The sequence below is a fragment of the Pezoporus occidentalis genome, unplaced genomic scaffold, assembly GCF_034315485.1.
Source record: "Pezoporus occidentalis ecotype Australia unplaced genomic scaffold, CSIRO_AGI_Poc_V1 ctg18, whole genome shotgun sequence".
NCBI lineage: Eukaryota > Metazoa > Chordata > Aves > Psittaciformes > Psittacidae > Pezoporus > Pezoporus occidentalis.
The window spans coordinates 3,601,713-3,614,278 of record NW_026913640.1 but is presented as its reverse complement, the minus strand read 5'-3'; the positions used below and the strand labels follow the sequence as shown (position 1 = coordinate 3,614,278).

The following is a 12,566-nucleotide window of genomic DNA, read 5'->3' as shown; positions in this document are numbered from 1 at the left end:
TGTAAAGAGACAGAATTACCAAACAAAGAGGGTCTCTCTGCATTATCACTTCTACTTAAAATCTATGCTAATAAATATTCATCAACACACCAGAAGTGTTGTCAGGGTTTTCTTAGTATGTATTGGTAGTGGGAGGGGGAAGGAAAAAGAGCGTAACTTCTGTTTGCATACAGGATAGTGCTGCATTAATGGCACTTCGACTGCCCCAGTGTGAGCTGCAGTGTGTGTAGCAGAGTGCAGTGCAGTTTTGGCTCAGTTGCTGCAGTCGGTTCAAGTGTAGCATGCTCTTCTCAGAGGCTGAGATTTGGCATGCCTGATTAGCAGCACTGCCTTAAACCACTGCTACACTGGTTCTCTTTTTAAATCTAGCTTGTTCAAAGCCAAGCCAGGTACCTCGGCTGCCTTGTACAGTGCACCCATGACCTAGCAGCTACCTGGATGCAGTTGAAAATCTTCCCTAAACAGGCTTTGAGGCAGGCCCTGAGATATTTATCTGACCTATTGCATTGTTCTTACACCTGAACACAGCAAACATTGCTGGTACAGTGTAATCTACAGGGGAAAAGGGAACACTGCGATAAGCTTGGTTTTGTTCTTTCCTCAGCCATCCGCTACGACGGAGTTAATGTGTTTGGCTACACGGTCTGGTCTCTCCTGGACGGCTTTGAATGGCACAGGGGATACAGCATTCGACGTGGTTTGTTTTATGTTGATTTTCAAAGCCATGACAAGAAGTTGATGCCCAAATCTTCTGTCTTGTTCTATCAAAAGCTGATAGAAAAAAATGGCTTCCCACCTTTGCCTGAAAACCAGCCCATAGAAAGTATTTTTCCCTGTGGCTTTGCCTGGGGAATTGTTGACAACTACATTCAGGTGAGTCTGATGATAAAGCCAACATGCTGCCCAGCCAGATCAGTGCATCACATTGATAAATTTGCTGGGTAGAGTGTCTTTGCTGATATATTATTACCACAGTGCTGCAAGCAGATGGTACAAGGCTTTTGTGCCAAACACTGTAATTCAGTCTTTCCTAGACTTTCTGTGTGTGACCAGCAAGATCCAGTCAGATTGAAAAATGTGCGAAAATTGAAAGGGGTCTGATGCTCATCTTCCCTGGGTGTGTTATGTGATCAGTTACTGGAAGTCAGTCCTGTTCAAATGAAAGTTCATTAGGTCTTATATAGTGCATTTCCAAGTCTATGAAATAGGAAATATTACTGCTTTTTCATGTCCATAATTTTAATGGTAATATGTTTGCCTGCTGTGATAATACATGTTTTAGAAAATGTCCTGAAAGCTCTTAAAACTCTAGTGGCATGCTTCTACATCTTACGCATATATATACTGGTACCATCGTTAGAGTGATTTTATATAAAGAAAAGTAAACAATACTAGATTTAGATGAAATTTCTGTATTCCTTCTTTGTCATTTTGAGTTGTACTGTGTCTGACGGAGGCCTGCAGTACGCCTGGATAGCACCTAGCTAGATTATGGATCCAGTTCATAGCTGTCACTCTTTATTTCAAGCAAATCCGATACTTTGGAAGAATCTTCAAATTTTAAGACTTCATCGTATGAGTAGAAGTAGTAGATTAGTTGTGTAGATTAGTCTCTTTAACAGTTTGGCTCTGTAATTCTCAGATGCTGTTTTGGCTTGCAGGGCTTCTCTAACCACAGTAAAGAGGTGTAGTTAAATTCGACACAGAGGCTTGATCCAAGAACAGAATTTTTAATTTAGATTTTCCACAAACACAGAATCTTTCTTAAGGCTAGAGTGCAGGGGCATTGTTTGTTCCTTCTCACTCTGAAAGTGAGATCTGACTTTGTTCTCTTGAAAAATACTTCAGCATCCTTACTTGGAACACCGATTTCCAAGAAAATTCAGCATTCGTTATCCTTGTAGCTCCCAGACAGATTAGGGATTAGAAATGGAATTGCTGCTTTAGGGATCAATAACAACTATAAAGTTGTGGAGTCAGTCAGCCTAAAACAGTTAAAAAAATCCATCCCCAAAACTTCAGAGCTGAATATTTTCATTTCAAAAGGCCTTTCCAGCATTTTGTGCTCTAAGGCTTAGGTAGTGTGATTTGTAGATGCATCACAGTGGAAAAACTCTTTTGACAGCATTCCCACAGTATTAGTGGCAATGCATGCTTTAGTAATCTACAAGGGACAATTCTCCAGAAAAGCAATTTCCTTCAGACACGCTGTTCTTGATTACTTTCTTCTATAAGCACAGTACCGACCTCTCCGGAGAAAACAGCAACTTATTTTCAGCAGCTTCTTTATATAGTCTGCAAAGCCTCAGCTACAAGTAGAACACTGGTTGTAGGCTGACACCTGCTTTTCAAACAGAGGGCAGGACAAGAAAATCTGAACTCAGGGGAAAACTGCACCAAAGAGCGGGGGAAGGAAAAAGGGGCAAATAAACATCTGTGGTACCAGTAACTTGTAGCTTGGATCTTTTCTGTAGGAGTTAATCCAGAGTATGAATTAGGAGATTTTACACTGTGTGTTCTATTAAGTATTTCACTTTTTTCATTTTCTAGTCCTTATTCTGTTTGTGATATTCATTAAAAAGTGAAAGTACAGTTGTGGAAAAGCTCATCTTCTACTGTGTCAGTATGTCATACAGGCAATTCTGACATGAAGCCCTAGGGACTCATGGGAAATGCATTTATTGTTGGAGTGACATACTGGGTTTACTCAGACGCCTGAAAACAAATTGTTCCGACATAACAGCCTGCTGAAATAACTTGGAAATGAGTTCAGTATGAGTTAAATCAGAAAGGATGTCTTTAGCAAGAAGAAAAAATTTTGCTTGTTAACTGAATTTATGCTAAAAATCAAGTGCAGGGCATTACTCATCTTTCATCATAATCAGGAAAAGAACTTTTTTACTGCATTCAGGGAGTGGTCTTGAAACTGAATCTACTGGGTAATTTACAACAGAGAGGCTCTCTGTAGGCCCTTTTTAATCTTGACAGAAAAACATTTTAAAAATTACTGTAGTCTTTGCTGAAGCTCTTCTCTGGAGATCTGTCACAGGCTTAATGCCTTATCCCTCAGCAGTCCCTTGTTTCCCATACAGACTGGAGCAACCTGGAGAAGATACAAACATGGTGACAATCAGGATGAGCTTGTTCAGAAAGTAGGGTGAAAATTATATATAAATTTGGTACTTTTCTGATGTCACATGTTAACAGAAAGTTAATTCATTCACATGAGCCTGATGCTATCAGAGTTGCCAGCGGTGCTAGATGCAGTGTTTTGACTTCAGATATTTAGCTACATTGTGCCTGATAGTTATGATGTTCCCACCTACCTAGAACAAACAGATTGAATCTGGTATGTTTCTTATTCTACCTAGGTAGACACAACACCCTCCCAGTTTCTTGACTCTAATGTTTATGTGTGGGATGTTCACCAGACGAAGAAGCTTATTAAATTGGATGGAGTTTTCACCTCGAAGCGCAAGCGTCACTGTGTTGACTTTGCTGCTATCAGGCTCCAGATCTCTCTTCTGCAAGAAATGCATGTCACACACTTCCATTTTTCACTGAAATGGTCCTTAATCCTTCCTTTAGGTAACCTTTCGCTAATCAACCACACACTTGTACATTATTATCAGTGTTTTGCTACTGAACTTCTCAGAGTTAACATAACTCCTGTTGTTGCTTTATGGCAACCAATGGCTGAGAATCAAGAGCTTCCAGTCTCCCTTGCCAAATATGGAGCTTGGGAAAACATAGAAACCGTTCAGGCTTTTGTTGAGTATGCCAAATTCTGCTTTACAAGTCTTGGGGACCATGTCAAATTTTGGATCACAATGAATGAACCACCTGTGAAAAACTTGACATACACTGCAGGCCACAACCTCTTGAAAGCCCATGCGAAAGCATGGCATCTTTATGACAAAGAATTCAGGAGATCTCAGAAAGGCAAAATATCAATAGCTCTGCAAGCTGACTGGGTAGAACCAGCTTGTCCCTTTTCCAGGAATGACCAAGAAGTTGCTGACAGAATTTTAGAATTCGACATTGGCTGGCTTGCAGAGCCCATCTTTGGGAATGGTGACTACCCGCAGGTGATGAGAGCATGGCTTCACCGAAGAAACGGTGTTGACCTGTATAATTTCCACTTGCCTTATTTCTCAGAAGACGAAAGGAAGTTAATCAAGGGATCATTTGATTTTTTTGCTTTGTGTCACTACACTACTACTCTTGTGGGCTGGGAGAAAGAAGATGCAGTAAAATATGACCACTATCTTGAAGTTCAAATGATCAATGACATCACATGGCTGCACTCCCCCAGCAGAGCTGCAGTAGTGCCCTGGGGACTGCGTAAATTGCTCAAGTGGGTTAAATCAAAGTATGGTGATGTCCCAACTTATGTTCTGGCTAATGGAATTGACGATGACCAGAATATGGTGCATGATAAGCTCAGAGTGTATTATATACAGAATTACATCAATGAAGCTTTAAAAGGTAAGGAATCAGTAGTGGTGGCTTATATGTCACAAATCCCAGTATTAGTATACACTTTGTAATAAAGTATGTTTAACTTTAAAAAAATCCTATGTAGAATAATCTATAAATGGGATGTTACTACAGCATAACAGGTTTTCATTTGACTTAACGATTGGTGTTACTAAGCATCAGGAAGACTGACTTTGCACATACTCTGCATTAAGTCAGCAGTAGACATTTTTGTGGATTCCAGAAATTTAATATTATGTTAAGTGTGTAGTTCCACATGTATTTAGGCGGATTTTCTTCTTACTGCACTTCTACTGTTGTTTTGCTTTGTTGCTTCTCCACACTGATGTGCCTCGGGCTGGGTTTGAGTTCTGTTCCTCAGCTGCCTCTGTATCGTATCCAGCAGTGATCTTATCCAACAGTGATCTTCATAATAATTCAGCTCTCTACCTCATTATGTCATTTCCTGCTATTCAGAACCCAAACCAGACTTTGTCTCAAAGATTCATACATTATAAGGAAAAAAGAGGCTTTTAGAGTCATCCTATCATACAACACACACTGGTTTTCAAGAAAAGCGCAAGACCCAGATAAGATTTTTACTGATGTAGAATCTTGTACACCTCACTGTAAGCTGCTGCAATGTGCAATTGCCGCTTTTATATATGTGTGTGCGTAGATACATATCAATCTCACAGTATTTCTTTAGCTTTAAGCCTTTTTGTTGTGCATTTCCATGTATCTTACTTACGCTGGTATTCACAGACAGAAACCAAGTTATCTCTCATGTCTTTGATAAATAACACAGTCAAAGCTCTTTGTGACCCTTGCTGTAAAATGTCATTTAGAACCTTTCAATTATTAAACTTCCACATTTGCCAACATTCTTCTTGGGAGGAGTAAACCCAGACCTGGACACACTGCTTCTACAACTGCCACACCTGTATCTCAAGCAGATATAATACAACCTCTTTTACTCCTCTTTTGTACATCTAAGCAGCATATTAGCCCTTTTGGCCATGGCATCAGGTTGGTTACACACACTTTGTGGTTATTTAGTGAGATTTTAAACTCAGTTACAGATTCCTGCCCCCAGGCAGAATATTCTCTGCCGAAGTATGGTCTACTTGTTCTTTGACATCCTTACATTTGGTCATGTTCAAATGCCAGTTGCTTGCTTGCGCAAAGCTTGCAACACTAGCTAAGTTATGTCCCTAATCTTTGTGTTAATTGCAAACTTTGGAAGGAATAGTTTTGCTTTTCTTTCAGGTTGTTGATATATTTAAGTTCATTTAATATCCCAGTGCTAAAAGCCAATCTCCATGACCATGGTAGAAATATACCTACTGTGAGATTTACCTGCAATTACATTTCTCAACATATTAGTTCTGTTCGAGAGCATATGAAACCTGTTTATTAGGGGCTCCTCTTGACCTCATAACTTTCTATTTTCTTGATCCAAATGCCATATAATACTAAGTCGGTTGCTTTGTGAAGTTTTAAGTATATTACATCAAACATCATTACTTTTATTGATCTGCAGATCTCATAAAAAAGATGTCAAGTTAGTTTGGCAAGATTTATTTTTCATAAAGCTAAACTGACTGGCATTAAACATATATATCACCTGTAATTCTTCTTTATCAAGCCTTATATAATCTATTCCATTCTTCTGCTAGTAGTGAAGGATGGCTGGCAGTTCCATGATTTGCTAGGTCATCCTGTCCACTCTGTTAATTACTGGCTTTTAATCTCTTCTTCTGTGATTTCCACCTCTCTCACAGATTACTGAACATCAATATTAAGTGCCCAAGAGTTCCTTCTCCCGCATTTTGAAGCCCTGGTTGAATGTTTTCTGCATTGGTAGTTAAACATATCCTGGCTATATTTGGGCATATGGTTTTAATCTTTTTTTACTGTATGGCTTCTCTCCATCCTACCATTTTGGACTGTACCAGTTCTTGGCACTTTTCAAAGTGTATGGATATAGGCTTTTATCCCAGTTCGTGTTAGCCGGAGCACCTCCACATAGAGCAGTCTTGTTGAGCTTCATGAGGTTCATATGGGCCCACCTCTCCAGCCTGTCAAGGCCCCTGTCATGGTTTAACCCTAACTGGCAACTAAGTACCATGCAGCCACTCACTCACTGGCCCCCTGCCCCAAGTGAGATGGGGAGGAGAATTGAAGGAAAATAAAAATCAAAACCAGGACAGTCCCTCTGGATGGCATCCCTTCCCTCCAGCGTGTTGACCGCACCACACAGCTTGGTGTCTTCAGCAAACTTGGTGACAGTACACTCAATCCCACTGTCTATGTTTCTGACAAAGATGTTAAACAGGTCCTAATATCAACCCCTGAGGAACACCACTCATCACTGGTCTCCACTTGCACATCAAGTCATTTACTGCAGCCCTTTGAATGTGACCATCTGGCTAATTTCTTATCCACCGAGTAGTCCATCCTCTGTTTTTTTACATACCCCTGTTTTTTACAGAACTTTGTGATTCGTACTCTGATACCAGTATCTCCCAGCCACTTTCTGTCCAGCCTTTCTGTCCTCCCTTTCTGTCCAGCCTTAAAATAGCTCCTATGTTTTTCAACTTAGCCATCGCATGCAAGCCACATTTTACATTTTACTTTCTACCTTTGTAATGGATGACTGTGTCCCAGCTAAACAGGGACATAATACTTTCTTTAAAGCTCTCCCATTTTTGATATCATATGCTCTTCTGTAGTGTTTGGTCCATCATTAATTCTCTTTTCTTCTCTTGTTCTGGTATAGTGCTTTTGTCCATCTTGTCCTTACACAAGAAGCAAGCTGTTAACCTTGGCATCATGACTGATTCAGGTTTCTTCAAAACTTGCATTTTTTTTGCAAGACCCTTTGCAGTAACTGAGATGAAAGGGGATTTGGAACATTTTTAAGAACCTTAAAGTTCCTATTCTGCCTTCTTCCAGCTGGTTTCTGGGATTGCATGTGGCAGCATTTGTGCGTGTAATATTGCTCACCTGCATTGTTCCAGGGGAGCCAACAGGTTTGTGCAGATAAATGATTCCAGAATACAGTATGAACCCTTTGGACTGAGATGGTATTTTTAAGTGCTTTGTACACTAAGTGCTTTGTATACTGTTTAAATACATCTTTGCCAATTGAAAACAATAGACAGCAGTAACCATTTATGTAAAACCATTAAATCCACAAGCAGTTCAGCAAGCACAAACTAATTCTGGGTAGCAGCTCTGTAAAAGGGCAGGTACATATTATTTCATTTTACACATGAAAAGTAGTCTAGAGGTGCTAAATATCTTGCATATGGCTGCAGAAATAATTATTTCCAGACACACATGAAAATTCAGCAACTATTAGTTTTCAATCCTGTGTTCATCTGCTACAAGACGTTGCTTTGTTTTGTTAAAAAATAGTGATTTTGAGAGGTAAAACATTACAGTTTGTTTTTACTACTGTGGATTAATTGGTTTTGTCAAGTGGGATGATGGCTCAAGGTTAATGCTGCTGGACCTCTTCCAGTAGCCAAGTTTTCAGTATGAATTGTGGGCATGTTCTTAGTAAAGACTGACACAGGTCATCCTGGGTCAGAAACTCGGTCAATAACAAGAGAGAACTATGATTTGCATAACCTTTCCATTTGCACTGGTGATGTCTCAGTACATGACCTTAGCATGGTGCCATCTTTTCCTGGTGCCTCAGCTCATGAGAAGTGCAGCCTGATGTCCTCTGTTCCTTGGCTGTCAGGAGGTGCTTTGCAAGGACGATGGAGCAATCGGAGAAATAGGTTGCAGAAATCCAGGTGCAGGAAAGCCAAAACATACGTTCTTTCATATATAAAAAAGAGGGGCATCTTTTCATGATAGGCTCCATGCTAATCATTAAACACAGTCATACACTCACAGCTGTGTTTACTAAGCACAAGGAAATAGATTGCAGGATACTCACAGATCACGCTGTCTGGCAGAGGCTGACAGATTTTTACTTTTTAAGAGAAACATTTCATAGATGTACATGTACTTTACCTTATTTTGAGGAAGTGCAGATGTGGGTTTAACATCCCCCTGCCTCTGCATTATGTATTGACATATGGTGCTGCTTTTGAATGCCAAAATGATATTTATTCATGTTTTCAACTCTTTATTTTCTTTTACAGCTTACACTCTGGATAACGTTAATCTGCAAGGATATTTTGTCTATTCCTTTAATGACAAGACTGCTCCTAAATATGGTCTCTACAGTTACATTGCAAATCAATACGAACCAAAGCCTTCTATGAAACATTACAAGGAAATAATTGACAATAACGGCTTTCCTAGTCCGGAAACTCCTGAGGCGCTGTGCCCAGAGGAGAGTGCCTCATGTCCTGAATGCCACTTCTTCCGAACCAGAAAATCATTATTAGCCTTTATCTCTTTCATATTTGTTGCTTTTATTGTTACTATATTCTTCATTATTTACTACTCCAAGAGGATAGAAAGAAGGTATAAATAGAGCTGCCCCTTTGAATACATCACTCGCTGCCCTTCCTCTTGCATTCCCTTGGGAAATTTGAAATAAGAGTGCACAATGTCATTTCTTCAGCACTAGGAAGACATTTACGCTTCCTGATACTGCAGGACATTGACACTGATAAGAAATTGCTAGCATATGGCTTCCAGAAATCACTTTCTCTGGTGTAGTACATTTGGTTTATGACCAGTCCATAATTCCTGTGGTTGTAGTTCTCTCACAACTTTCCCTGGGACCTGTTGTTGATGCTTTTCCTTCCTTGGTTTTGCCTCACTGAGTTGGGCAAATAAAATCATGGTTTGAAGACATGGCGTGATAGAAGAGCCTAAATGTTGAATTCTCCAAGAGAAAACCGAGGAGAAACAAAATGGCTTACTTTTCCAAATTAGGGTTTAATGCTGATGTTGCTTGATTGGAGCCAGAACCTGACTGGAGCAGCGAACCTGACTGAGCAGAGATGGAGGAGAACTGCACAAAGCAGTGCTGAGGGAAAGGAAACTCCCTTTCCTAAAGCAGATGCAGGGGGAAGAACAAGTCTGTGCTGCTGGGAGCACTGGGTACATAGGTGAACTACTAAGGTTGCTGACTTCAGGATGTTACTGGGGAGCTTCAGGTAAAGGAGCTGTGTCTTTCTCAGTGAGGGAAGCAGCAGGGGTAAGTCCAGGGGTGGCAGGAGTCATGCCATCTGGTGGGAAGAGATGCAAAAGGTGAAAGGGCTTCTCTTTGATTTGCTCAGTAAAAAAGCAGAGAGCAGACTCTGGGATATCTTTGCCTTCTCAGTAGTCAGGAGGCTGTGTGTCTGACTGCACTGTATTGCCCTGTGTGCATAGACATGGCAGGGCTGGAACACCCTTTCACTGCACTTCTTGCAGCAAGTTAACTTAAACAGAGGAAGTTTAGATTGGATAAAAGGAGGAAGTTCTTTACTGTTAGGGTGGTGAGGCACTGGAATGAGCTGCCCAGGGAAGTTGTGAATGCTCCATCCCTGGTGGTGTTCAAGGCCAGGTTGGACAGAGCCTTGGGTGGCATGGTTTAGTGTGAGGTGTCCCTGCCCATGGCAGGGGGGTTGGAACTAGATGATGTTAGGGTCCTTGCCAACCCTAACTATGCTATGATTCTAAGTTGCACACCGCTGCCACTCCACTGCTGCCCACCTACTTACCTGCTGGAAACTTGCGGGTAATTTAGTAAGATGGTCTCTGTGTGCCAGTTATGTTGAGTGTGGAGACTTTAAATCCCACCATTTTGGTGTAATAATCCAGCACTTTATTGCTGGTTTTGCCAGGGTCTGAGATCCTGGATGTGTTGCTCCAAGCCTCTTACAGGGTGGCTGCAGGGTCTCCTGTGAGTAACTGGATCTGCCTCTGGCAGTGTTTCATCCCAAAGTATTACTGAACATCTGAAGGCCTCTTGTTTTTCTCTCAGCAAGACAAATTAGCAATATAGTAACAACATTGTTTATCAGTAGAAATAGAGAGGGAATGGAAAAAAATCACTACATTAGGAGTGTCCTCGGTGTAAAGCAGTGGTAATTTTCATCCACTCTCACACTGTAGGCCTGCATTGCCTTCAGCTGTAATAGTATTTTTATTGCTATGTGAATAATGTTGCTCACTGGAAAGAATATTTTAAAAGAAATGTGCTCTGTTTTAATTAAGAATTATTTATATACTAGAGCTGATTGTGCTGTATTAAATGTGATGTTTATCTACTAGATGACAAGCAGATGTCTAAATGACCTCCCAGGGTTCATTTCAACCTGAATACTCTATGAATCTGTGATTCTATACTGTAAGTTAAAACATATGAAATATGATTTTCATTTGTAATTTAAGGTTATATTTTTCTTAAATATATATTCTATATATAGAAATAGAAAAAATAGTATCATAACAATTAATATATTTGTCCTCTAGTTCCAGTCTTAAAATTTTCTCTCTTTGCACTAAATGTATATTTTGGTATCAAGATTAAGTTGAAAAATTCAGGGTAAGTGATGAAATATGAAAAACATATCTGAAAGTTATTTATAGCCTAATAGGACATGCTGAAGAATAGAAAAATTTAAACTGCTGTATATTTATGCATTGGTGCCTGACGTAGTATGGATTACAAAGAAATATCTCTCCCTACATGTGTGAAATGCCAAATGGTTTTCCCCACGGCATGGCAATGAATTACCTTACAATACATGACTCCATTAGATAGAAGCCTTCACAGCACGCAACAAAAAAGTGGCATTCATTTCATCCAGACAGTAGCCAGGTCGTACCTAGCTTGTATATGTGTCTGTGTATGTATGTTATGATTATTTTGCTTTGGTAAAGCAAAAATACTCTGGGCCTGATCTCTCTTTTTTGGCACAGGTTCAGGGGGCCTGGTCAGGGCAAATCCAGATGAGCACGGGTGTCATGCTGGTGGGCAACAGCCCGTCCTGACACTTCACTAGCGATTAACCATCCAGAGAGTTGCTGCCATGTGCTCCTTAGTGGCCCAGCTACAGTGTGATGTGTGAAACAGCAGTCGGAGCATGGAGGAGACACTGCAGGCTCTTCCTGCAGAGGCCGGGTGATATGTAACCACCGACAGGCAGATGGCACCAGCTGGATATCTAATTTATAGATAAATTGGGATTTGTTGCTATGAAGCTATATGATCACATCCATTCATGGTGCTGTGGCCCATGGAAGTAACGCAGCCTTTGGCACAAGTATTACCTTCATAAAAAGTATCACTGCAGAGCAGTGACTGGCTTTAGCTGGGCACAGCAGTTGCCAAAGTCTTCTCCTAAGCAGTGCTGCCTGCACACAGTGGTGTGTAGTTCTCAGAGACTGAGCTGCACAGTAATGGGCCAGGGAAAACACAGGCTGGTCTGATGGAGGTAATGGTATGGTTTTACCTTGGGATTCTGCTTCATTGTGTGTAATCAGGGGCCAGCATCCTGTCAGTCTTCTTAAAAAAAAACATGCTCCACTTACAGCAAAAAAGCCCATGAATAAGCAGAGATTAGGTACCTGTCCAAGGAGAATTGTGGTGTGCTCATGCAGATTGATGTGGTAATCACCTCTTGAAATCAGGCTGTGGGACATGGGGCACTTCTTCCATTCGATACCCACGTGCGAGTAATGATCTGGCACTTCCCCATCACCATCTGTGCATCTAGATCAGAAATGCCGACAGTAGCAAGGGCTTTGAGCAGAGGAGACTCCATAGTCAGGCTGCAAAGACAGCGGAGGGGAGGATGGTGGTTTATTTTCTAAAGAGCAACTGGAGTCTGTGTGTGATGGATGTTAACATGTAGCATCTTATGTAGACTAGTTTCTTGATTTTAACTGTTTCTAGAATGAAAAGTTGTCAGTTTGCTCAATGCTGCAGATCAAACATGTTGTAGAAGAAAAAATTATATTTTTATTCCAAATATTTTTGGGACGTGAGTGGAAAGCTTCTAGTTTATTTCTTGAAAATATTGTGCAGAGTTCCTGTGAGAAGGATATGTTTGCTAAATGAAAGAATAAATGTTACACTGCTTTTATAACAAACTCAGGCAGGAAATAAAGATATTGTATGT

General features: G+C 40.6%; 1 protein-coding gene across 1 annotated transcript in view; it reads left to right on the top strand.

The window, feature by feature from the left end:
- Nucleotides 1-9,568, top strand: part of KL (klotho) — a 45,538-nt gene extending 35,970 nt beyond the window's left edge. The window contains exons 3-5 of the mRNA XM_062615039.1: nucleotides 605-873; nucleotides 3,372-4,488; nucleotides 8,643-9,568. Coding sequence (XP_062471023.1) covers nucleotides 605-873; nucleotides 3,372-4,488; nucleotides 8,643-8,980 — 1,724 coding nt within the window. The 3' untranslated portion in view covers nucleotides 8,981-9,568. The remainder of the gene's footprint in view (nucleotides 1-604; nucleotides 874-3,371; nucleotides 4,489-8,642) is intronic.
- The last annotated feature ends 2,998 nt before the right edge of the window (nucleotides 9,569-12,566 follow it).